Below are 27,738 nucleotides of genomic sequence, written 5' to 3'. Positions count from 1 at the left end.
AAACGCCGAAAGAATACCTTGATCCATGTAGGCTCTTCGTTCTCCCCCATAAATTCCTAATTAATTCCCAACGGTTCGGTTCTCTGTCGGCAAGCATTCATTCTATTTCTCACAGGTTACTCTTCTGTTCGTCTTCCTCGTAGGTAGCCGCCTTTCGCCGCCCCGGAAGGCTCGGCCATGTCCATTTGGTCGGGGGACATCCACGGCGGTCTCCAGCTACCGACCCCCTACAAGATGTCCCACGACAACGAGTCGGTAAAGTCGGGCCCCAGCGAGCGGTCGCGGCGCTCTTCCAACTCGAGGCACCACCACCAGGGCAACAACATCCACCATCAAAGCCACCAGCAGCACCAGCAGCAGAACCACACGCCGAACCAGCACCAGCACCAGAACCACGACGGCCAGCAGTCTTACCGCGCCAGCAGGCGCCACTCCCACCGGTCGACGCGGTCCTGCCCGACCCAGGTCAAGGTGGGTGGAGACCGACGGGACGAGGTCATCGAGGTCCAGATCCTGCCGCAGGACGACAACTGGGGCGACAACACCACCGCCATCACGGGCAACACGAGCGAGCGGTCCGTGAGTGCCGAGGACGTGTCCCGGCTGGGTCGCGGTCCCGGGGACCAGGATACGCCCGGAGGCCTCTTCCGTTGCCACATGTGGGCGGGCACCGTGCTGACGGGCGTCCTGTCCCTGACAGCCTTCCTGTCGCCCGTGGTGATGGTGGCGCTGCCTCGCGTCGAGATGTTCGAGTGGAAGGTCCAGAAGTGCGGGCCGGAGTGCGACGGACTGCTCATCAGCTTCGCCTTCAAGCTGCTCATCCTGGCGGTGGCCTCGTGGGCACTGTTTCTGCGCAGGCCCCGGGCCACCATGCCGCGCATCTTCATCCTCAGGGCCGTGGTGCTGGCCATGGTGTTTGTGTTCACCTTTTCGTACTGGCTCTTCTTCAGCGTGCGCGTGTTCGAGAAGCGCCACCAGGACTACGAGCTCACCTACCTAAGCATTGTGCAGTTCGCGCTGTCGCTGGTGGACGCGCTACTCTTCATCCACTACCTGGCCGTCATCCTGGTCGAGGTGCGCCAGCTACAGCCCCAGTTCTACGTCAAGATCGTTCGCTCTCCCGACGGCCAGAGCCGCAGTTACGCCGTCGGGCAGCTCAGTATTCAGAGGGCGGCCGTATGGATGCTGCACAAATACTACCAGGTGAGCTGACCACTCTGGTCCGTGGATGCACCGGGAATGCGTCACGGCAATCATATTAGAGCTCCTTCAAAACTATCGAATGAGTTCTGAGCATTTTTCTCACTCGCACAGCGAAATGAAGCCCCACGTCTTATTGTTGATTTTCGGTTTGCGTTGGTTGTTAGTTTTGTTGAAACTCGTTGCAAACATTGAATTTATTATATTGAACGTCCCCAAGAAGATCGTGAGTTTAGGCCTGTGTTCTCCCGTCAAAGTTCGCTCTGCGCTTGTCTGTTGTTGTTGTTGTTGTATTGTAAATTACGGGAAAGGGGAAATGGCCCGTGCGGAAATGTTATTCTCCCATGACGGGAAAAGATTCGCACGGACGGGGGAGAAAGGAGTTAAAGAGGAGTGGTGGTGGGTGGGTGAGAAAATTTTTGCGATGCGTGTAAGGCGCTTCTAATAGCCAACTGCATTGGTTTGAGCAAATGTGTTTTGCAGGGGTACGTTAGATATCGCCTGTCGGGTCTGTTTACCTATACGTCAATGTAGACACAAATAAAAAAAGAGATAAGAAAAAAGAAAAAACACTCTCCGGTCAACACGAAGTTTGTCGGGGAACTGTTTCACTGGTGTCGTTCATCGGCATCCACATGGTAGCTTTAGTCTGGCGCGTTCAATTCAGTCGATGTTGCCTCCCATGGACATGTTCGGGCTACATCAAAGGTCACTGCGTGAGGGGTGCCAAGATCAGAGCCGAGTTGCGAGGTCCCTCTCTTGACGAAGGAACTCTAGCAGGGCTTTGTAAGTAAGTTCGACGCGTCGCTTTCCTCCTGTCGGGAAGATTGGTGGTGCGTCATAACCGCTACCTTAGCAGTCTGTAGAGTCTGTAGAGTGTTGTGAAGTGTGGCTCTGGCGCTATCATATTTTGGGCATGTCCAGAGTATGTGTTCTGTGCTCTCTGGAATCTTGCAAATGTCGCAGTTGGGATCTATTGTTCATGAAATCTTGTGAAGGGACATCGAGCTCGTAAACGGTGAAGGAGGCAAGAGCCTCTTCGGTTGAGCTTGGACTCCGGGACAGAGGAGGGGGCTTACCCACGGCGACTCCGCTGTGGGGGTGTCGCATCCTCGCAGTCATATGTACGAGTCGTCTGGCCTCGCTGAATCTTGGAATAAAAATCTTTGGACGTCCTGACGATGAGCCTCAACGGCAAGAAAATCGGCTTCTTCTTTGCCTTTGATGCCGCAGTGGGAGGGAATCCACTGGAAGGCGAGACGCCATCCTTTGGCTTCGAGTATCTGCGCTTGTCTTAGATTCTTGTGGTCACGCGTTTGAGCCTTCTATTAACGCGGACGCAGTAATTCGGAAATTTGTGCGCGGGGGCGCCAGCTCACTTTGGGTCATTTCCTCCGGGCAGGACTTCCCTATCTACAATCCGTACTTGGACACGCTGCCCAGCCGACATCGGAAGCAGCAGCAACAACTTCAGCAGCAGTCAGCCTTCAAGGTGAATATCTCTCTCGAATGCTCATAGGTGTAACAAAAAGTTCATGGGGGACTTTAGGGTTTTCGTGTGGTCGTTGATTTGGAATTTATTTTTCATTGCACATGTTGTCTCGTAATCTTGGTATTTTAGGCAGACTATTTTATGGGTATTTTGACGATCACCATTGCGTGAATGTTCCTGCACTGGGAGGTCAGTTTTCCTTTTAATGGTGGCTCATGTTTTGACCCTTCAAAAGCCGTTTTGTCTTGTACAAAGGCTTTATTTATATATTTATCGTGTACGAGGCAGGTAGCGATGATATTTCTTTTTGAGTTGAACTGCGTCATTACCAACGTAATTTTGACATAGCAGATGATAGAATAAACCATAAAGAAAATATGATACGGAATTTTTTTTTCAGAGTTGGTGGTAACGCGTTATTGGTAACGGCCTTATCTGTGACGCGTTACTTCTTTCAGTAACGGAGTAACGTACTCATTATTTTGTTTTTCAAAACAGTAACGATTAATGTATTTCGTTACTTATTTCGAGTAACAAGTAATGTAGTTACGTTACTCGTTACGACTTCTTCCCAAGACTTAAAAAAAGATTGGCACCTATATTTACATTTATTTATTTTATTTTTGCTTTTGGGCGGCAAGTTTTACATTCTTCCGCTCATCTCACCTACCTCCAAAGTAGGAACTGCAAGAAACCTAAGGTTATTAAATAAGTTTCTGCATTTACATATTTCTTCAAATATGGCGCTTATGCAAGCTGTATCGTCAAAACAGTAAAATGTTTTAAATCGTAAATAAAATGTACCGCAACAGTAACGCGCGTTACATTTATCGGTAGCGGTAACGCGTTCCTCTTGTTCTGAAATAACATAGATCGGTACCGCATTCCTTTTATTTACAAGTAACCAGTAACGTATTTCGTTAGTTTAGTTCGGTAACGCCTAGAGCACTAGATTTTTTTTGTCATACTTTTTGGGTGGATTTGTTGTATACTGTCATTTATAACCAATGCCAAAAGTCGCTCATATTGACGTTTTAGCGCGCAACCATACTTTTCCGACTGGGGCGCCGCCCTGGGGGCATTTCGCGGAGACTGCGGTTTAGCAGACGGCGCAATGCCGACCAGATTAATAGCTCTTGTACTTTCGGTGTTAAAACTGCACTCGACGAAAAACAGATGGCGCGCCTAAAGAATCGTGTAGGTTGTGCTTACTGCCGCCGCGGTGTCCACAGTCCCCTGCGCCGCAAGCGCCGTCCGGTGTCGAGAGAACCCTCTCGCGTCTGCTAGCGAGGTTAAAAAAGAAGAACATCTGGTCTATAGACGCTTTGCACACGCGCCAAATTACAGCCGCCATTGCTGACCTTCTCTTGTCTTACGGAGATGCCGAGCAACTGAAACGGTAGTTGACGATCCTCTACAAAGGCCGATGCTTTAGAAAAGGACACAGTTGAATCTAATGTGGCAATAACCTGGCCTGCTATGGTAATGATGAAGTGAAATAAAGGAAATAAGAGAAACAAAAACTGAAGGTCAGTTATGGCGGCGTCCATGCACAGCTGCTGCAAAGCGTCTATAATTTATGGTTTAGTTGAACAGGTACTACTCCATTCCGTTGCTTTATTGAACGATAACGTCATATGACAATAGTTCCATTCAGCCGAGTATAACACATTTATGTTAGTGAGCAAAACGAAATCAAAATGTTCTGGAACTCAACAGAACTTGGAGCTAAGTCAAGCTTCGTCGTCCTTTGTCTCGAATGTTCGGATAGCCTCTAGGAAAGGCGGTTTACAAGAAGGCGTTCGGCGTCCGACAATAAAGACGCAATAATAGTTGTCGGCATCACCGGCAGCGAAATCAAGCGCTGCTGACTCGAACATCGTCAACTCAATTTCGACTCCGACCGGGTTCCGTGTAGACGACAGTTTTACCGGCGCGCATTCGTGCGATAATTGCTGGATGTTCCTTGTCAAAGATTCACTGGCCAAACTGCACTCTGCTACGAGGACACAAGTCCTCCCATCTGAGAGACGCATTCCCACTGTTTAAATATCTATGGAACCAGTTGGACCTAGGGCTACTGGGCGCAGCGTACCAGTTTTGCTTTAATGATTGTAAAGAATAAGGCGTATATACAGGGTATTTCACGAAAGGTGGACAAATGCGATATTGCGAAAAGTAGGCGTCGCAACAAAAAAAAAAAAAAAAAAAAACTTGTGTCGTTTTGGTCCTGGGCAGGGGCCTATTTAGGAAAATTTTTAAAGTCCAAGATAATGCGATTCTTAATTATTTTTGTGTAATTAACTTTTTAATATTGTGTTTAAGGGCATGGCTTTAATTAGAAAATTGCTCAGCATCATCGAAAAACAGTAAATCAATAAATTGCAGAACGATAGAAGTCACGCGAAGCATTTTACGGCTTTCTGAAACGCAGCACAAATTCGAGGAGTTTTTAAGTTTCGGTTTGCAATCGGAGCGCATCTCGGCCACGACGGCACAGCGCCCCGTGGAGAAATAGGGCAACCAGCCTCTGCTGCGTCGCACGAGAAGGGTAAAGCAGAGGTTGGTTGCACTTTATCTCCACGGGGCGCGGTGCCGTCGGGGTCAAGGTGCGCTCCGATAGCAAACCGAAACTTAAAAACCCGTCGAATATGTGCTGTTTTTCAGAAAGCCGTAAAGTGCCTCGCGTGCCTTCTGTCGTACTGCAATTTGTTGATTTGGTGCTTTTCGATGATGCTGAGCAATTCGCTAATTGAAACCATGCCCTTGAACACAATATTAAAAAGTTAATTACGCAAAAATAATTAACGACTTAATTATCCCGGACTTTAATAATTTTCCTAAATAGGGCCCTGGGCCAGGGCCAAAACGACATAAGCTTTTTTTTTTTTTTTTTTTTTGCGACGCATAGTTTTTGCGAGATTGAATTTGTCCACCTTTCGTTAAGCACCCTGTATATATTTTGCTTTTTTTTAAGGATTGTTCAAGTTCCACATTTCACTCAATATCCTATAGGTTCTATCTCAAAATCTGCGGCATCGAAACTCGAGTCCGGGAATCGCGGGGAAGGCAACAATTCAGTCGACGTGTCGCCAAGATATCCTTTCGCTTCTCGTATGTTTCCTGTGAGGAGACCTTCATTATGTCTCTTAGCAAGATGTCGACTGCTTTCTTGCTAATAGACACCCCACAAAGACTTTGAGGATCATAGGAAGTTATGGTTCTGAAAGTCCTCGCGGGACCTTCCGCCAAGTGTCCCGTTTGAGCCTCCGGTACCATAGTCGTCTTACCGTCCGTCCCTCCCTCCACAAGGTGTACGACGTGGACGGCGGTGCCATGGACGAGGACGGAGACATCCCGCCTCGGAACCAGACAACCGTGCTGCCGGCTCGGCGCTCCGGACACAACGACCGGTTCTACGAGGAGCACGAGTACGAGCGTCGAGTGCGCAAGCGCAAGGCAAGGCTGGTGTCGGCGGCCGAGGACGCCTTCACCCACATCAAACGGATGCACGACGAGAATGGTCAGGGCACACGTCTTCTCGTGTTTTGTCTGTCACAACCGGCGGCTGATGTAATATGTTTACTGGATTCGTGCCGCGCCGTTGGGGCCCCGATTTCTACAACGGTGAGGCTGCAAAGACGCCGGCACGAAACATACGATATATTTCAAAACGGTTGAAAGATGGGCTAGCTGTAAGGTGCTTACTCATAATTCAAACGAAAAGCACGCAACGATTACACCTGGCACTATTTGGCCCTCGTGAAGGTCTTCCGCCAGGAAACCTCAAATAAACAAAAATAGAATGACAGAAAAAAAAAAAAGACACATCACGGACAAATGGTTACTCACAACTGAACGTTAATTAAAAATTAGAAAAAACGTCCAGCCTTTCCACTCTCGTGAAGAAGGAAGACCAGCGGAGCTGTACTCGATATACTCTGTGTGCTTCTTCCTTGTCGTCGTATGTTTTTCGCGCTGTTTCCTACGATGAATTGCCACCAACGCGCCCAACTATCCATTTTTCTATTATAGCTGGAAAGGTAGGCGCTATCTACGAGCGACGGCGGAAACCATACTGGTTGTGTGCTTGTTGCCGTCGCTTGTAGATGGCGGTAGCTGTCCAGGTAGGTCTGTGTCGACATACACGGACACGATCCTGGGGAACCTAGCCCTTAACAATTCTGCTGTAAAAAAAAAAAAAAAAAGTCAAGTTTATCGCGCACACCGTCAGAGATGCGCTTTCGTCCTAGGAGGACGGCCACTGAAGGACGTTCTGAGAGATGCTCTTAGACAAGTTATTAGAAACAGATTTAAGATAATACAGGGATATGTGAAAATAAAAGAACAATGGACTATACTCCGTTTCACTTTGATTGCGAGCGAAGCCTAAACTACAAGCACGGGAATATTGCCCCGAGCAAAGCTTGCACTGCGCGAACGCGTGTGTTCGGCACGGACTAGAGCCACTAAATGAGCTGGTCTTAGAGTATCGGCACTCTGGTCCCCGAAATTGTTGTGGGCGCCGCCATTTTGGTGCTTGTGCAGAGCAGACGCAACTGCCGATCGTCATGATTCAAAAATGCGACATCCTCAGCATCGGTGTTAGGAAGCTCACGTAATATTTCTTTGCTCTGTCGTGAGCTGTTTAAACATTTATGGGGGACGAAAAAGCGTTTCCTGGGGATTTCAGATAAAGTTCAGATAACTGGCAACTATGATTTTAAGCTACAATATGGGCAAGTGTCGTTACTCTAAAGCGTAGCTTGTTTATAGTAAAAAAATCACTCGCTAAATGTATAGAAAATCGCTAAATCTAGCGACAAAATCGCTAAAATGGCAACTAGAACGGACGTTGGCAACCTGGAGTACTCCGTTGTAGCTTCTGCTGCCTGCCCTCGCACTAAAGTGAAATGGAGTATTGGTACCGCGAGGATAAAGTTGCCCAAATGGCTGGTGGTTTCGATAGCCTTCCAACAGCTCAAAATCTCCCACGTCTTGTTCCACGCCTCTAGCGTCGCGCACGCATAGAAGGGCGACACTATAGACCCCTTTCAAAATGCTGTCCTCTGTTCAGCTGTGGAATCCCTGCACAATGGCGGACAAAAACCGCAACGTCACGGCACACTTAATATGTTTGGTTGGAGTAGAAAAAACACACCCACAGAGAAAGTTAATGAGCGCAATAACGTTGCACTTTCGACGCTGTTTGATTGGCTCGTCGGCTCATACCGTTGGCCACGCTCCGAGCGTTCGCTATCATATGAAATGACTTGCACGTTTCAAGGTGTCAGTTGTTCCGCCATTGTGCAGGGGTTCCGACTTTCTAATAATTGACACGTAAATTTCGAAAGGAGTCTTTGAGCATTTGGACACAGTTGATTGAATAGTCACGCCCGAATGCTGATACGGCGCTCGTATTCAACAAGTTCGCTGCGTCTTGGTCGCATGCGTTAAAGTTTAGTTAATCAATCCACGAAAGCCTCGTTTACCACGATCTAGAAGACTAAAATTGTTCAAAAAAAATCTAAGTGCGACTGGGGTAAACTTTGGTGGCGTTTATAAATTCATTATGCGCAGCAGTGACAGCATCAGCAACTACAGGGTATATAAAACGGTACCTAAATTCACGTGACATCCGTAGATAGAGCAGCCATGAGTCTTGGCATTCTCGCTTCTTGGCACTGCCTTTGTTTAAACTTTTGTTTCATGTGAGAAGTTAGGACAGCGATAATGGGGTGAACAGTTACCGGGATATCACATCATTCTCTTCTCATTTCTAATATTTGGTCCCCTTCATTTGCAATGTCTCATCCATCTATTAATCGAACCTCTTTTCTTTCTTTTTTTCCACGCCTCGCTTGTCCCGGCATGTATGGTTATCTTTCGCGCATTAACGATCGCCACGTAATTACGTCAACGATTACGGGATCTCTTTATCTTTATTTTCGTTGCTTTTTGAGTGGCTGCCACTGGACCCAATGACGGTTGAGGGCTGAGCTTCTTTTGCGTTTCTTTCTCTTTCCTGAAGCCACGGGCACCCTTTTGTTTTACTGTTGTGGCAGCCTCCTCGACTGTGCCGCCGAGTCGTTCTCCTGACCCTCGTTCGGCTCAGCGAACTTTACCGTAATTTACCTTCGTCTTATTCGCCATTAACACACGACTAAAGGCCACTAAATCAGCTGCACTTGGGCCTTACAACGCTCCGTTTCCCGATTTTCTTGGGCGCTGCCATTTTGATGCTTAGTGCAGAGCGAGTGCAATATTGACCCTTTTCAAAAGCCCACCGGGCAGGCAACATTGGCGGTCGCGACGGGCTAGGAGCCTAGGACTCCCTTCCGCGTGGCTCCGGCCCAAAGTCTCAACCCTGTCCCCCAGTGGTTACGGTGGTGGGGTAACGCCGACAAGGTTTGACCAGAGGAAAATTGGCGACTCTCTCGCCGGTCGGAAAGGTGGGGGGTGATGTTTTATTAGTTCTTTTGCCCGATCCGCCAGAGGTCATGCTGGTGATATTCCACACTGCCTGGGGATAAATAGGGGGAGGAAATCGGCTTAGGAAGGCGGGAGAAATCATATGGTATTTTTTTTTTAGACTTAGGCTAGGTGGCGCAAGCTACCGCCCGTTCCAAACGGTATAACCATTAACATCCATCCATCCATCCACCCTAGGTGGCGAAAGCTACCGCCCGCTATAAAGAGTACAGCCGTTAGTCTCCACCCACCAGCCAAGAATCATACTTTCGGTTTCTACGCTAGGTGGCGCAAGCTACCGACCGTTATAATGGGTACATTCATTAGCATCCATCCATCCTCGGGCACGAAGCCTGTGATTGGATCAGAGTCCTCGCCGAACGTTGACGCAGCAGTCGTGTCCAACAAACGTCCACGGTGCGCGTGCCCAAACAATGGCGGACGCGCATGGTAGGCGTTCCAGCTACTATAGACCTTTCCAGCGCTTATCACACGGGCGAAAAATGCCGAGTCACTGAGCTGCGGACGCCTGCGCAGCGACCGATATACCGCAGAGCAAAACTACAGCGCAATCTCAGAAGGCGTTCCACAGCCCAGCGGACAAAGATAGCCGCTCGCATAAAGGGAACGCTTCTGCGAATAACGTTTTTACCACGTCAAAAAAAAAAAAGTGGTCTTTCGATGTTTTTTTTCTTTTTTTTTTTTTCTTGTTTTTTTTTTTTTTTTTTTTTGTCAGAAAAGTGTCACGCTGTCGCCGGCCGCGATCCTGGCGGCTTCGTGGCAGCGCTGGTTGAAGTGGCAGGCGCCTGTTCCGCTGCAAGTCGCTCTCCAACTTGACAGTCCACGAAAGCTTCGGCAAACCGGAAATGGGACGCCGCGACGACAGCGAAGCTCGTGTTCGCTTTTCCTTCTTTCCGGAACCTCTGTACGACCAACCACCGTGGATCGCAACATCCAACAAAAGAACACCCCGGCTTTCCTTTTCTTTCTTTTTTTTTCTTTTTTGTCGTTTGTTGCTGTTTTGGGACCACTTTCGATTCTAATACGTCAATAGACAGACCTGTCGGAGACGCGGTTTAGGCACCCTGCTTTTGAAGCGGGTCTATTGGCGACTGTGTACGATTCGAAAATGCGACTTCCAGAACATTTGACACGGTGTCAGCAAGCTGAGGTGACATCGCTTTGCTCTATGGCGCACTTTTTTTTTTATTATTGTTATTGCTATTATTTTTAGTGTACGTAGTAACACCTTTTCCTGCAGTTTCAGACAGAGCCTGAAATAACTCTGGAGACAATGATTTCAAGCACCTATATGCAGGCGGCAGAGGAACCAACTGGCTAGATGCAGTATCCAAAGTAATAATGTTTATTTCTTTATCAAGTGCAATTGTACATGATGGAAAGGGACTGCGAAAAAAAAGCTGCGTTTTTTCAGCTTCATGAGTCCTGAGCCCCCTCCCAATTTCGCAACAGCAGCAGGTCACAAAAGAAATGTATCACTTTGTAAACAAACGAACTAAATAAAAAAAATACACAGGTCATTAATATAATATAGAACATTCCAATGTAGCAGATAATTTAGCTGTGCTAAACAGGCGGTCTACTGAAAAAAAACAAGAAAGTGCACACTCAAGGGTTCAAGACATTCAAGGGTTCAAGATTCAAGATATATAGCACGACTTTGTAATACTATACACATTCACTAAATTCATTCTCAACGGTTATAACTGCAACTTGTAAATGAGGACATTGAGTGGAATATCTACTTAGTCATTGCTATACAAATTCACTCTACAAGAAAAAAAACAATTCTTTGATATATTTTACTGTTGATGTTGAAGGATGAATATTCTGAGTATTATGGTAATTAACTATGGTCGGAAGCACGTTGGATAGCATTTGCTCAGCATAGGGTGTTCTGCAACTGGGGACTTTCCAATTGTCTAGGCTACGAGTGTGATATGTTGCCAATTTCAGTGATAAGGACGCTAGTTCACTAAAATTGACATTATTTTTTTATTTCAGACAAATACCTTATACATAACCGATATTTATAGATATTGTGAATATAAATTAAATTTAATCTTGTGAACAGAGGCATACTGGGTAATCATATGGAACGTTACATATTACTCGCAGTATCTTTTTTTTGTAGCATGAGCATTTTTTTAAAATTTGCCATTATAGTATTTCCCCAGACGAGGTGACAGTAATGTATATGTGAAAGAAATAACGAGTTGTAGATTAACAATTTAAGCATTTTTGGGGGGAAAATATTATGCCAATCACATGTGACAGCTTTATCAAGATATGGTTTAAATGTTGATCCCAAGTTATTTGCTGCGTAAAAACAACTCCAAGAATCTTAGAACTGGTCAAAACTTCTGTTTTTCTCGAATTCAAAACGATATCTCTTGTAATAGCTGCATTTTTATTCTTCGGCTGAAACAAAATAGCCTTAGTCTTGTTCACGTTGATTTTTAAGGCGTTAGCGTGGCTCCAGCTACTAAACTTCTGCAGAGTTTGATTTGCCCTATGTGCTAGGTCATCACAGCACACACCTGTGAAAAATCAAACTTGTATCGTCAGCATAGATGATATATTTGGTATTTTTATCTACGTTCACGATGTCATTAATATATAAATTGAAAAAGGGCCTAAAATACTGCCTTGTGGACCGCCGGATATGATAGGTTGGACATCTGAAGAGTACCCGCTGATATGAACACATTGTTTACGATGAGCACGATATGATGAAATAATAGCTGACGCTTGTCTGCGAAGTCCGTATCTTTCAAGTTTCTTTATCAGCAAGTAATGTTTTAAATAATCAAAGGCTTTCATAAAATCAACGAAAATACCAAGAGTCATCTGGTTATCCTCAAAGCTACGCAAAATGTATTCCTTTTGCTCCAGAAGGGGCCAGCTCTGTAGACCAGCCTTTACGAAATCCGAATTGCGACGAAGTGATTATATTGTTTTTGTCCGCAAACGTTACCATACGGGACCGCAGAATTTTCTCCAAAACCCTTGAAAAAACAGATAAAATTGAGATAGGTCTATAATTCCCCAAATCTTGTTTGTCACCCTTTTTTTACAAAACCGTCAACCTTGCGATTTGCATTCTCTGCGGAAAAGCCCCGGCCTGCAAACCCAAATTAAAAATATACGTCATGCAGGATGATATGATATGACAACACAGGACAACAGCCGTTGTCCTGTGTTGTCTTTACCGTTCTTCGTCCCTGTTTATCTGAGGCTGCTTTTTTCATGTTTAACTGTTACTAACTGGCCCAAATCACCACCGTACTTCATATGATGTCTAGCACGTATTTTATTGACCCTATTGGCATGTCGTCAGCGCCACAACTTTTACTATTTTTTAGTGCTAAGAATGCAAGCGTCACCTGGACTTCCACAACTGGTTCATGAAATATAGAACACTCATATTGATTTTCAATGTAAGCGCAGGCGTTTTCTCCTGGTTTGTCTCTTCGCAAGTTCACAAAATAATTATTAAAGGCGCTTGCTAGCTCTCGCTTTCTGTTTTGTGCCATCTGCACAGATTTTATCTATTTGTTTTATTTCGGATGAACGATTTAGAACATTATTGAGTTTTTTCCACATGATGTCCATTCGTTGTGCTGGTGACAGAAATGAGATGTTGAAATATCTTTCTCTGCACTCTTTAATTCTTAATTCTTTTGTAAGTTTATTACGGTCGACCTTGAAGACCTCAAGAGTTTCAGGCTCTCTCGTTTTCACGAAAGCTTTGTACAATATATATTTTTTTATTTATCTTGACTAGCAGCTCTGGAGTAATCCAAGGCTTACGAATTTTTCTTGGTAGCTTAATTGATTTATAGGGGAAGTACGCCCTATATAGCTGCAGGAATTTAATAAAAACACATTGTACGCTTCATCTGCATCCTCATTTTCATACACCTCGATCCAATTCAGGCAAGAAAGCTTCTGTCTAAACGTAGAAAGGTTATTACTTGTGATATTCTGAACATAGGCACGTTTATTTGTACTATCTTTAACGAGCTGTTTTTTTTGTTTTTTTTTTATACACTAAAGACACCTAGATGGTCGCTTTTGTCAGTAGTGATTATTCCTGATCTGATATATGATAAGTTATAACTTGTGATGAGTAAATCTAGCAATCTCGCCGAATCCGATGCGATTCTAGTAGGAGATGTGACCACATTAATGCAACCACTCATATTAATCAGCGAGTCCATTTGTTTTTAAGTTCGGCTATCCGAAAGCATATATAGATTAAATCAGCCTTAGCATAACCGAAATAGGCATCTAGAAGTTGTGCGATCACCCGTTACAAAGGTAATGCAGGAGGAATCTAATCAAATTGCTGAAGTGGCCAGGTCGTAGCTTATTTATTGACTCTATTTGCGGCCTCACCTTGCCACCTGCTCTTTTTTTTTTATGGTGAAGGTTTTGTGTTGGACGTTATCGGAAGAGTGTGATGGGTGTTTTCTTTTCGACAATTTTTGGCCGTATCATTACTTTTCATTCGTGTAAAAGATTAAACGTCTTCGCTCTGCACCAAGTACTCGGGAGATCCTACTTAGCTTCCGTGTGGACGCGCTATTGGCTGGCTGCGCTTCTCGTATAGTGTTTCCCAGACACGAAATTTACGGGCCCCCAAGTCCTAATCTATGAACGCAGACAGCGGAAACAACCCGCAAGCATTTGGGAGGAAAGCGGGCGATCGAAGCGTTGCGTTCAGATAAGACACCCGTTCGGAACGTTACTTTCTCGGCATTGGTTGGTTTTTGTGACTTTTTGGTACGCGACTACGGTGGACAGAATCAAGCCAAAGACGCCACATACAACGAACCCGACGAAGAACCGGGAGAGCGGTTCTCCAGGTACACTCCGAAAGCATGTAGTGGGTCCTTCGGCTCACAGATCTGATGCCACCTTTCAGAGTCTGAGGTATTTTAGTATATTTTAAACTCATTTGAAGGGTCACTGGACTATTTTTTCGTTATTATTTTCTAGGTAGAACAAGTCTTGTATACACGTTACTAAAAAAAGAAGTAATTGATTACATTTAGAATTACACTCAATTAAAAAGTATTAACTTAGATTACTCGAGAAGAAAAGTAATTGACTGTTGTTTGAAAAAGTAACCCTTACTTTTCCAGCTACTTAAGATTTTGAAGAACGACAAATCTTTCTGCCGGTTTGAAAACGGGTCTTTCGTACTGTCCATATTTGGATTGAAATCACCCAATTAAAAACCACTCATCTTCTTAATTTTCCAATTTTGGTAGACCACCCTCCTGTCGGAAGCATGGCTCGAGCATTTCTTCGTAGGGAACTCGTTCAGTGGGCGTCATTAGAAAGGGGAGAGGAAAGTGGTAACCGTTACAAGTAATCTCGGTACTTCCAAAAATAATCATTACTTCGCGATTACTCGCTAAAAAGTGTGTTTTAGTGATTACAAAATTACTCAAAAAAGTAATCGACCACAACAAGGTTACTTGAAGTGAGTACGGTACAAGTCTGGGTAGAGCACCCTATACGTCACAAAAAGAAAGTTGCCCCGAAGAGGCAAATTAGCGCGAGATTTAGGTCGCGAGCGTAATGTTGAGTATCGTGACGGTGCTTCTATTTCGTGCATCTATGCACCAACTCAACTCTCTCTGACGTCGGGCCACTGCGGTGGCGCTGCTGTCGGCACCGCGCATGCGCAGACGCCTTATCTCGAGCGAATCTGACTTTTAGGCATGCGCAGTTTTTCAAGCAGCGTGTTGGCGTATATCTGGGCCACGTGCCAAAATAGCAGCACCTCCCGGAATCGCTCGTCAGTGAAAATTGGTCTCCCGACATAAATACTGCTTTATTTATTTATTTATTTATTTTCTTTTCCGAGGAGAGTTTGTAATGACATGCGTGTCCTATCCAAACACTTTGCCTTTTTTTTTTTGGAGGGGGGGGGGGGGGGGGGGGGAGAACTAAGAGCAATGACGTTTCACCCCAGAGGTTTTCCGAGAGAAGGAACCTCGTGGTGTCTGTTTTTTGTAAGCTCACACTTTTGCCATCTTAAGCTTTTATTTACATATATGACTACTTTGGGTCCACACCTCATGCTATAACAAGATGTGAAACACCAATGTACTGGCAGTTTTCAAAAGAACGAGAGCAAGCACACCATCCTTGCCCTTTCGCACAATTCACTAGGCTCAACAGGCATGGGAAAATATATCTTCATGCGGCAGGTTTTTTCTTTCTTGGCGATTTTTACAGCGGAGCTGTTAAGGGCTTGTTTCCCAGGATCCTGTTCGTCCTCAAATGACCTGATGACACAGAACTCCGGACACCTACCGTCATCTATGAGCGGCGGTGACAACCAGACAACCGGCTTTCTGGTTGCCGCCATCGCTGAGATGGCGGCAACCAGAAAGCCGGTTGTCTGGGTCCCGAATGTGGTTGTCCATGTAGCGGCGTATCCATATTAACGGGAAATAGTGCAAAATGTGTGAACACGTCGTATTACTGCTGCTTTCCAGCGAAAATGGATCGATGAGGTGAAACTATAATTTATGACGCTTGTAGCGCTCGAGGCTTGGGAACGGGGCCTCGCCGCCACGGGAAGCTTGCGGGCCGCGTGTTTGAAATCCCTGGTGTAGAGCATCGGATTCTGGTGGAAGTAAGCGTCGCGGTTCTGTTGCCATAGTAACCTAACAAGGGCACCGATTGGCTGACTTTGAACTCAATTGCCGTGCTATGAACATGTACCAAAGTGCTCTCGCGTGCCAATACGTCACTGTCACCGTCGTTGCGCGTCAGACCGAACGTTGTCATTTAGCCGATTGCTCGAAATCTCAGTTTCGTAAGACCTTTGCGTGACAAAAAAGATGCGTCGTGTGAATGACCCTTAAAGGGCCACTGACGCCCTAAAGGTCACATTTGTTTTTGTTGTCACAAACGATGCAAGTTATCAGAGACACGCAAAAAAATTTAAAAAAAATGCCAGAACGCGAAAAGAAAATTTCCCAAACGCGCGCGCCTTTTATTGTTGGCGCTTTTCTCTCCCGCTCCTCAAATCCCCGCTTTTTTTTTTCTTTTTTTTTTTAACGTAATCGATTATGAAGGTTAGAAGCTTTGTAAGGGACATTTGTTCAAATAATATTTAATGGCGGTATTCGTAAAACATCTTTCTAAACGCAATTGCAAACGCTCTACGGGCCCTCTTTTGAAAAACCGAAAATCGGAGTCTTGCGTGATGTCGCGTCTTAGCTTTTTATCCTCCTTCGAAAAACATGGCGGCACTCGACGCATGTAGCACTGAGAATGATCGGGGAATCGGACGAATTTCTCATTTTTTAGGTCCCCGACGACCTCTCAGACTTCAAAAAGGAAATCGTCAAACGGTCCAAACAACTGCAACATTTTTAAAACCCAAGACGGACGCTACAACGAGTTGACAAACACAAGACGTCTTGTGTTTGTCCCCTCTTTGTAGCCTCCGTCTTGGGTTTTAGAAATGTTTAACTTTAAGCAGCTCGCCTGCCTTATTGCGTTATCTTCAAAACAACTAGGTTTGGCGTCTTGTACCGTAGTTTCGGTTGTGGCTCCGCCGGGGCAGCCTTTCACGCTGAACCGGCGCGACGTGGCCCCTCACGTCCCTCACAAAAGTCCATTGTGCGTTCTCTTTGACCTCACACCGTTTCAGAGAATTGGATCACTGAAAGAGCCCTAAAAGAACTTAAAACTCGGAAGTGAAGCGTCGTCTGCTCACAGCAATAGGTAGCACGCAACGGTTGATCGCGGTACGCGTGAGAACACGGCACGGAGGCGTGAGAGGAACTCGAGTTGCAGGACGACTCAACCCTTGACGTCACGGCACTGGCGCGGATCGCGCAAAAACTTCAAAATCAGCTTTTGAGGTTTTTTTTTTTTTTTTCACTAATATTGAGTTTTTAATTTTCGAATTTTGATGGTATGTCCAGGCATCGTTTTCAATCCTTCCGGATAATTAAAAAAAAATTGATGATTTTGACCTGTTAGTGACTCTTGAATTCTTAGAGAAAAACTATGTTTCTTCTGAAAACTATTATGGTGAGAAACCAAAAGAATGGGACACTTTCATAGCCGAGTGTTAATCACGTTCGCTTATATAAGTTAAAAACAAGTCACAAGAAAAAAACGTAGTGCTTTGAGTGCTGCATATATAGGCAAGAAACATGTGTTATATACCGCCGAATGACGGGCAGTATTCTACCGATTCAACTATACGCAATATCAAGTAAGAAAGGTATGTACCTGGAGGGAAGCTATAAACCAACGCTTAGATTTTAGAGTTCAGATAATGTCGTATTTGTCGAGGAGTCCAATATTTCAGTCGCCCGATGCATTCCGGAGTAATCACCAAAGTACTATATATCTTGATGCTTCCTAAAGAATCGATCTCCGTGACCGCAGCTGGAGCGGAACGATGACAAAATCAGATTGGTCTTGGCGGGGAGCAGGCCGCTTTGTTTGCTGATGGATAGAGCCAAGAAGACTGCATAGAAAGGCTGACCCTGCATGGTAACGCACGTAGCGCGGTTGACTCCTCGGAAGGATCGATGGCCGTGTAGCCTCCACCGCTGACCGTTTCGAAACAGGCTCACAAAGGAGATAACTGTTATAATTTTCTTTCTAGCTGCGCATGTAGTACTATGTAACGTCTAGTTACGTAGCCAGTCTCCACGGCTTCTTTCAGACCATCTGGAAGAAGGCTCAAAGAAGAGATAGCTCTTCGCCTGCGTACACGTATGCATACGCATACGTAGATATGAAGATAAAACAGATAGGCGGAGCGTTTTTAGCGCATCCATTGTCCAGGGAGGGAACAAAAAGTTGGTAGGAAAGCGGGCTTTGTTTCGATTTCGGAGTAATGAGTTTTTGAGAACAAATGAGCTTGGGCGGACAAGAAGAGAGAGAGGCGGTTTTTCAGTGCCGCGCGTCGGTCAAACAAAAGCGCAATAACGAAATTCTCGCGGCCTTGCTGCGGAGCGCCCGGCAGCGTGTGTGTTCCCGCGGGAGTTGCCGGTCCCTTACTCGAGTTCATCGTACGACGGACCACGAGACAACGCCACGAGCCATCGAGGCCAATCCAATGCGGCGCGAGCGTCACGTGGCCTTCGGGAGACGCGCAACGACGCGAGGGGAGCGTCATCACGTGACACGTCCACGGCGCTGGATTGTCTGGGACGGCTTTTCCACTAAGGTCCATCGTATAAGATGAAACGGAGCATAGCTGCGCGAGATAGCGTCATCGCTTACCTCCGAGTCTGCCATTTTTATTGCCTATTTCATTAATCGCCGTGACCAGTTTCAATTTTAAATAAATTTAAAGTTTCTTCTTTCGTTTTTTTTTTTTTTTTTTTTTTTTTGCTTCCTTTGTGCCGAAGTAATTGATTTTTTTCTTCTTCTTCTTATTTACGTGAGCGCATGCGTGTGTGAAACCGCGTGCTGTTGCGTAACCGAGCAACCGCGTTGAGAAGTTTCATTGTGGGCTATTTGTACGTGAGATAACCAGCGAGAAGATATAAATGAACGCTGGAATCGGCTGCTAGTTTCTAAGCTGCTGGAACCTAACTTGTTTCACCGAGGCTAATACCCCATTCGCACGATCATAAAGGTGCCTTAAGCTAAGGGACCTTTATGGGCGGCGGCGAGTCAGTTCGCGATCATCCGGGCGTGGCCTATGCTCGCTAGAGTTCCTGCATAGGCTCCCTACGGGATACCGTAGGTAGCATATACAGGAACTCTAATGCTCGCGATCCAAGAGCGCGGTCTGGTGTGCCGATCGCAAAAATACCCAAGCTAAAAGTACCTTAGGCTGACCGTGTACATAAGTATGATACGGCTTCAAACCAGTTTTAGCATTACTTGTAAACGGATGCTTTCTTTTCTAGGAAAAAAAACATACTGTGAAGTCGGCAAATGCACAGAAAACGCAGTGTATACGCGGCATGCCACCACAGCAGGGCTCCCCTTCTACCCGTCCATGATGAGTGCCATTATACAATTGCTGTTTTTGTTACTATTTCTTTTTTTTTTTTCTTATTTCATTCGTTTAAAAGAATTACATAGCTTTTTATGTTGCCTCATACATAATGCACGTGGTCGGTATCAAATCCCCGTTATGGCGCGCTACCGAATCCGATGCCATCGCAAAAACAAGAATCGCTGGCAAGAAATGGGAAGATCGTTACGAAAAAGAAAACTGTTCAATCGAAGCAAAGAATGACCGAAGAGGTGGGTGCACCCATTTACGAAGAGGCATTTCGACAAGAAGCGACTTGCCATATCGTTCAATTTCGGGAGAAGCAACGCCCAGTTGCGGCAGAAATGCTCAGCAAGCGATACGCCCGCTGCGCGAGTAATGCGCTTTGCCCCGTGCTTGTATTTTGAGTCATTTGTGTCCCTCCGTCGTTTATGGGTGTGTACCCTGCCGTACTGGCGAGCCTTAAAACAGAGTCAAAATTGGCACATTTGTAGCAGCGGGATATGGTTCATCGGCGCAGCCAATTAATTAAGGGTCCTCTCAGTTTGCGCTTTGTGCAGGCAAGTGAGGAGCCGAAGCCCCTGCATGGGTTAGGAAATGAATTTGAAAAGTTCGGTTGTCTTACAGTTGGTGGTTTCGATAGAGTTGCATGTCTTAAAGCACTGGAGGGATTTTTCGACTTATGCAGATACCGCCACACTTAGAATCATGCAGTGTGCAGTCTCCTATTGGTACCCCTTAATCGAGCGACGCGCTGCCATTGTCTTTTTATTTATTACAATTTCAACGTTGAAATTTTTAGCAACGGTTCGACGTTTTTGACTCAAGCGCCTTTCATCGTCCCCCACTTTGGTGGCATCCAGCGCTGTGCTGCCCGTGAGTTGTGCACCCCCCCCCCCCCCCCCCCCCCCGGGTTGACGTTCACGTAGAACAGGGACAGAGATGGGGAGGCACAAGAAGGCGGAACAATCTACTTCTTTCAGGGCGTTTTGTCACCTCTTGGATGTGTTGCGTTACGTGATACAGTTCAATTCACGCCGTTTTATTTGTGAATAAGCACCGATGTGTTACGCCAGTTGCAGGTTTTAAAAAATATACACACTGGACAACAGACGTCCTAGGTGTGATTCGTGTGACCGTGTGATTAAACATGACACCGCATGACGCCACCAAAAGCGTTACCATGAGTCCTGGCATCGTGCTGCACCTCCAATTTGCGCAGCTCTGGTCTATATGCAGTTATATAGCTACTACGGTTGTTCCACCGTCCCAGAGTTGACTCCGTCATCGGTGCCATCGTGCCGAAACTTGAACACGTATAGTAACCCAACTACGGAAAGATATGACCCCCCCCCCCCCCCCCCTGCAATATATCGGACTACTCTTCTTTCCCATTTATTGGATGGTAGAATTCAACTTCTAACAAAAGCGTGAAGTGAGGCGGCCCTATTGACTTAATAGAATTTACCATTGTCTGTCAACGCTGCACCCCTCTCCGTAATCCATAGCGTGAACCGCGGTGCTGAGCATTCGCTAACGAGCACTCTGTGGCGCAGGTCCCGCCATTCCGATGGACCCGACCGAGGCGGCCCAGGCCATCTTCCCGTCCATGGCGCGGGCCCTGCAGAAGTACCTGCGCATCACACGGCAGCAGCCCCGGCACACGATGCAGGGCATCCTGGACCACCTGGCCGAGTGCCTGCACTACGACCTCAGCCCGAGGGCCTTCCTCGAAAAGTACCTGGTCTCGGCGCCCGTGCTCCAGGACGACCGGGAGGTCCGCCCCGTTCAGACCTGGGCCCTGGTGTGCGACGTGCTGCTGTCCAGGCCGCTCAAGCCGGGCGTCAGCTTCTTGCTGCGCCAGGGCGAGATCTCGCTCCTGGTCAGCGTGCACGCGCTGCCGCACTTTAACGTCACCGAAGAGATCGTCGACCCGAAGTCCAACCGCTTCGTGCTCAGGCTCAACTCGGAGACGTCCGTGTGACGGTGTCCGGACCTGCCCTGACTTCCCCCGGAGAGAAGTCGGCCGGTCCGAGGCTAACGGGGCCCTTCCCGCCTCTTTTCTTCCTCGTAGTCTTCTCTGTGCCACTGCCCGTCCCTGGCTTTGCTCAGCTAGACGGCCTCGCCTGGACGTCAGTTCATCGTCGCTGGGTCCGAAACACGATGTCCCCTTCGATTTCACGCGGGCTTATGAAGTGTGTCACTATACGCTTCTGGTGCACTGGCTTTCCTAAGGTGGAGAATGCATACCTAGTAGTAAACTGACCATTACCGGTCTGTTTCCTGCATTTCACAGTTTGTATCTGAAGTAGCTGACCTTTTGTCTGTTCGGCGTCATTTCGCTGTTGGAAAGCGTGGCTCTTCGCGACATCAGAAGGCAATTAGTCCGCTTGATTACAGTCCCCTCTTTATCAAGGTAGAGCAACGTACATTATGCCTGCCTAGTTGCCGGTCTACCCTCGAGGCGTTCTGACGAATGTCTAAAGCGTGCTGACGCGACTATTGTGTTGCCGTTTCGTGGATAGTCGATGCCTTAGCAGCATGATACAGATGCGAAGAGCCTTGAATCGTTGCACGGCTGGCATTTTGATTCGGATAACCGAGGCCCCCATCTGTGTAGAGTGCTGGCCACACCACGCTTACAATCCACCGTTCGTTCAAATCAGGAAACGTCATTTGAAACAGGTTGCCGCACTTTCCGGTTTGGTGAGTCAACCACGCCCACGGGTTGATGTGCCGCCGAGGCCGCTAGCTCTAATCGCTGGGATTCTTGAATTAGCGGGAGAGATAGTCATCGGCGCTTCCTGCTGCTTCTCAGAAACGAAACCAAGAGACAAAGTGAAAAGAAAACACCGCTGTCCCCGTAAACGGGGCAGCGGGGGGTGTCGCCATCTTCAAATCGTGCCAGAGAATTATCTTTTACTTTTTTATAAATAACTGCTTTGCGATAAAACTTTTTTAAGGGTCAAAATGCGTGTTTTTTTTACTCTGAACAAGAAGCTGCTCGAATGCAAGACCGACACCGCCACTGCTCACATTGAGCTAGCCCGGGTGTTTGCGCACGCTTCGCCGTAGTGCTATTTATTTCGGGCAACTTTTCATTCGCCCCGTCGGCCGAAATCATCCGACTCAATGTGTACATATCAGCTACGAGGTCGCGCCTTTCCAAGGCGGCACGAGCGAGTATTCTACGATGGCATCGCTCGGGGTTGTCCAAACGAATGGGGTTTGCGCTGCCAGCCGCAAACGAAAAGTGAGGTATAGCTTACGTGGTGAAGTTGAGAAAACGCATATCAGGTATAGTGTGAGGCTCGTTTTCGTAAACAAGCGCGTGGTTTCGTCGTGTGCATGTAAGTGTTTATGGAAGAAACTAAGCGTCTCCTATAAGTCTCAGATGCGGCACGTGCCTCGTTTTGACAGCTATGCAAACGAAGTTAGAGGCACGAAAGAGTTCAAACTCGTAAGCGCAACCAGATTTTTTTTTTTTTTTGTTTAAGTTAGCCTAGAGTGTGTTGTATGAAGCGTTCCTTCGGAGGGACGCGGAGGGCAGTAGAGTTGGCCGCTTGCCAAACGCCTGCACAGGGCATGAACTGCGCCTGTTCGAAAGCGTCGCGTGTCAGCGCGCTAGGAATTACTAGGAATCCCCCACTCGACTCCCTTTTATGTCCAATCTGAGCGTCTGCGCATCCTCCGTATTGTCACAAGAAGAAAAAAAATAGGCAAAAATATAACGACTGGGCGACGCTTCGAAAATACACGACAGTTCTCCATATAACGGTTCCCTCGGTGTATACAAATGGAGCTGCAGGTACTTTTTTTTTTCAATCAACTTCATTGAGATTTTTATTTTATTTGTTTTATTTTTAAATTTTACATTCACGGTCAATATTGAAGATAACTCGACGACATCGGGCTCTGGGCATGGCACAGCTTGGGTGTCTCAGCCTGTGCGCTTCGACGTTGACATATCAGGGACTCGCGCGATTGTGAGTGCTGCTATCAATATCGCGAGAAAATTAGCCAAGGTGGCGAACCTCGTTAAGGCCACCAGAAATTAGATTTCGTGGCAATTCTTAGTGCGCGCCAGAGTCGTGTTTTGCCTTTTGTGTTTCCGAGCTCGTGGTGTGCGTGTGAACGTTTTCGTGTGCCCATGGACTGACGGGCCTCCTCTTTGAGAGAGGAAGAGAGCGTCGCACAGGAGTTCGCATCGACGATTCTTAAGAACTTGCCAGCAAAGTCTTCAACGTCTTTGGTGTTCTCTTTTTTTTTTTTTTTTTTTTTTTTTACCAGTTTGCGTGTGAGTGTTGCACTGACGAAGATCAAGAATTTGCTTGGACACCTTCGAACAACAACAGCAGCAATAAATTCTGACAATTATTCTTACGAACACTGGGGCTTCCTTGCTTTAATGAGTAAACTCGCAATCTGTTGCAAGCTCATGAAGCCTCGCGTTCGTCTAAAGGCTTGGTTGGCTGACCTTGTGGCAAAACTGTGCTACCAACTGATGTCCTCAGGTAGTACTAAAGAAATGGTTCTACAACAGCAGCAGCGATCTCCAATCAGTAAGCCTCAAGACTACAATAAACGCCGGTCGTTTCAATAAAACGACCGGCATGCCAAAAAAAAAAAAAAAACGTACCACAGAGGTTTCGGGAAACCCCCCTCCCCCCTCTTTACCAGGAGCTCATCAGGACAGAAAATACCTTCTCTTCGGGGTCCTGTGGGAGCACGGGTGAGCACGGGGGAAGGGGGGCGGGGGTTAGATTAACACTTAGTTTACAAACAAGTGCACATTTGCCCACACAGGAGTGGGCGCTGCGCATGGGCAGAAACCAGGTTCGCGTGAAGTGTCTACGCATGCGCCGCGCCCGTACAGCAGCGCCACCGTAGCAGCGTGACGCCAAAGCCACGCGTTGGTGCATCGACACTCCCAGAGAGAGCTACAACAGCCCCCGTCTAAATTGCAGCTCGCGTCGACAAGTTATGGGGTCCCGATAGCCGAGGTAGGGGAAGCGTCGGAGGGGACACCGCCTACACGTCCAAACCCTGTCGCGGCCTCCGGATGAGTCCCCTGATCTCCCTTTTCAGAACGGGAGGAAACGCCAAATCTTCTCCCCAAGTGATCGTCACCGCTTCCGACATCATGTGAGAAGCTGTAAAGTCCCCTCCAATGCATGGCTTGCATGTGGCGTCATCGTGTCCTGCTGGTGGTCATTCCGAGTTGTTCTTGCCGAAAGGTCATCACAATGGCTTCTGATCTGACGTCAGTGCAAGCCGGGCGGAACGTCTCTGCACGAACGACGGCTGTCGAATCAACGGCAAAGGGTATAAAGCGCCGAAAAAACACGGACCGAGACACGAAGAAAACAACGACAGCGCCCAGTGTCGTTGTTTTCTTCGTGTCTTGGTCCCTGTTTTTTTTTGTTTTTTTTTTTCGGCGCTTTATAACTTTTGCAATCTACCAACCGGCCCATCTAAACACATTATTGCACAATGTTGAATCAACCCCACAACCTCACTCCTCGAGTTTCGCTCGCTGTCAGACTAAAACCGATAGCGCCGTCCACACTTCGTCCCAGCCAGTTTCGATTGAGCCTGGCGGCGCTGTGCAAAAAGAAAAAATAATAATAATAATGACCGATCGCAGAGGGAAGCCTGCAAAACCTAGGAGCTCATGAGGTGTGACTTCCAAGGAGCTCGAGATAGCCCATACTCGTCGCTTCCAGGCATGCCTTTCCAGTGCGAGCCCTCCTCCTGTGAAAGCACTCTCAAAGGCGCGATCTCGTGCGCCAGATTTACAACAACGCCATAAAGTCACGACGTGGCGGTTGTCGCGGAATTAGTTTTAGTATTGCGCATACGAGCAAGCGCAACCACTGCGCGTTTGCGTTGCGTCTTTCAAACTTAGCGTTTGCGGAGCCCCAAACTGCTTCTCGGATCGTCGAAAGGCGACGGCGCGCATACGCAGGGTGGAGCCTTCAACGCTAACGTAAACGCACAGAACTTCGTTTGTTCCATTAAAGGGCCTCTGACTGCTAAGCGTTGCATGGCATGTCAGGGCATTACAAAAAAATTGTTTCACTATAGAGGTGCGTAGTTTTTTTTTTTTTTTTTTTTTTTTTTTATAAAAATAGAAATACGAGGCCCAATTCAAAGTTCCCGCCAGCGCACTGTCACGTAACAGTGTACCGCAAGGTGTCGGGGCGGTCAGAAGGGAGGCATCGGCGGAAGTCACGTGAGTTGTATCCCTCCTCGTGCTTACCGCGAGCGCGTGTAATAGTTTTTAAATATTTTTGTTGTTCTCCGCACCTCCACGAGCGACCCAAGCAGACAAGGTTTCCTTTATCTGCTTTTCATCGCTTAATGTTGCTGTAAAGGTAGAAGAAGAGGAGTCAGTGAATTGACGTGATCAACTACAATGCCTAGAAGGTGCTGTGTGAGGGACTGCCCTGGTATTTCAGCAACTGAAGAAGATATCACACTGCATGCATTTCCGAGGGACGGCAGGCATCTTCAGCCTGGAAAGTATACGATGATTCGACAACCTCGGTGTCCGAACCTTCAGCAATGCGATTGGGCGTGTCGTACGCAAGCAATCCTAATTTCTGCGAGCGTTTTAAAATTTTTTTTGCAAGACTTGATAGCTTCTTTTGTGCACAGTATAGCTCTGTATCATCGGACTGATCGCATACACTCGTACACTGGCTTGTACTCGCAACGCTTTCATCATTGACCTTACTGACTCTTCGTTCTCAACTTTTACAGCACGCAAACTAACCAACGGTGCAGCGATAAAGAGCTAGTGGAACTGAAACTTCGTTTTCTACGATCGCTCGTGCGAAAAGCAGAATAAAAAATAAATAAAAAAAAGTCTTAGGCACGGTCGCGGAGAGTACGAGGAGTGAAACTCACGTGACTTCCGGCGAACTTACTTTTAGTGACGTAGGTCGATGCCTCCCTTCTGACCGCCCCGACACCTTGCGGTACACCGTTACGTCACAGTGCACTGGCGGGAACTTTGAATTGGGCCTCGTATTTCTATTTTTATAAAAAAAAAACTACGCACCTCTATAGTGAAAAATTTTTTTGTAATGTCCTGACATGCCATTTAAACGCCCAGTATGAAAAAAAAAACAATTTTTTTTGGCGTGTCAGAGGCCCTTTAATGCTATCTTTTTTTTTCTAATGTTTTTGTTTGCATTCTTCATTGCCGGCTAATATATAAGCTGACAAAATGTAACTTATCCACTTGGTTAAATGGGTCACAAAACTTGTTAACTTACCGACACCAGTCTGTTGTAATTGCTCAAGATATTTCCTCCTCCCCTCCTGTAACGTCCAGTGTCCCGCAAGGGTCGGTACTTGGTCCTGTGCTCATTCTGATATTTATCGATGATCTTCATTCTAACAGCCATTCTCGCACTCGTCTGTTCGCAGATGACTGTGTCATTTATCGTCCAACACTACGCCCTATGGTTTATAACATTTCGCAGGATGACTGGCGTATTATCCCAGACGGGTGCGCAACGTGGTTGATGAAAATAAATACTAGCAAAACCAAAGCTATAACATTCACCACAATACGACAATCCGCTACGCAGACATACTTAATCGGTAATTATCCTATCGAAAATGTGTTTAAATATCATGGCGCCTATCCTCTGATCTTACCTGGAACACTCACATTAAATATATTGCCAACAAAGCGTGGAAAATTCTTTGCTTCTTCAACCAAACTCTCTTCCAAGCAAACGCAAAAACAAAACTTAGTGCCCACACTGCTCATGTGACATATCCTAACTGGAGTATGCATCTATCATTTGGCATCCTCACCAATCATATATGAAAGATAATATTACAAAATCCCTCCAAAACAAAATCGCTGAGTTCATAGTTCGTGACTATTCCCGCCCTACCAGTGTAACCAATATAAAGCATCATCGACTTATCACCTCTTCATACCAGAAGGAATCTTGCACGCCTATCATTTATTTACAAACTCTACTATAGATCTTCAACTTTTAATATTTTTGCCAGCCATATTGTTTATATCACTTTTTTTTAATTGACCCCATATACGCACGAACTAACATGTTCAAAATTTCACCTTTTCTCCTGGCCATTTCGGACTAAAGATCCTTCAAAAGGAAATTGCCTCCACCAGTGATCACGAGTATTTTGTTGCCGCCGTAAACATGACGCTGCTTAAGTATAGTTAAGTTGAATTCTCATGTTCGTCTTCTCTTTTATGCAAATATTCTTATAGTACCCTTTCTATATATAAAAATTCAATTACTGCTGAAAGGGCCGGTATGTGTCGAAATGTTTTGTTGTATGCATGCATCGCATTTTTTTATGTGTTTCTTCTTAAATATATTACTTCCAAAAACCCCTGTATGCGACACTGCGCGCGTTGCATTATGGGACCTTTTTGGCCTTAGTGAGGAATGGCAGGCTTTCGATTTAGATTGCCCCGTTGACGAACTAGTGCATCTCAGCACTGCATGAACATAAAGTCGGCGTTCGCTTGCATTGAACCCATTCACCT

At 46.5% G+C, this 27,738-nt stretch overlaps 1 protein-coding gene across 1 annotated transcript in view; it reads left to right on the top strand.

Annotated features, from left to right (window-relative positions):
- LOC8050805 (vang-like protein 2-B) overlaps positions 1-22,161 on the top strand; it is a 176,404-nt gene extending 154,243 nt beyond the window's left edge. The window contains exons 3-6 of the mRNA XM_029968776.4: positions 144-1,203; positions 2,603-2,692; positions 6,005-6,215; positions 20,747-22,161. Of these exons, the coding sequence (XP_029824636.1) occupies positions 178-1,203; positions 2,603-2,692; positions 6,005-6,215; positions 20,747-21,174 (1,755 nt within the window). The 5' untranslated portion in view covers positions 144-177 and the 3' untranslated portion in view covers positions 21,175-22,161. The remainder of the gene's footprint in view (positions 1-143; positions 1,204-2,602; positions 2,693-6,004; positions 6,216-20,746) is intronic.
- Positions 22,162-27,738: the final 5,577 nt, after the last annotated feature.

This window comes from Ixodes scapularis, unplaced genomic scaffold (assembly GCF_016920785.2).
Source record: "Ixodes scapularis isolate PalLabHiFi unplaced genomic scaffold, ASM1692078v2 PGA_scaffold0__279_contigs__length_252992795, whole genome shotgun sequence".
Taxonomy (NCBI): domain Eukaryota; kingdom Metazoa; phylum Arthropoda; class Arachnida; order Ixodida; family Ixodidae; genus Ixodes; species Ixodes scapularis.
This window is presented reverse-complemented; position numbering and strand designations above follow the sequence as displayed.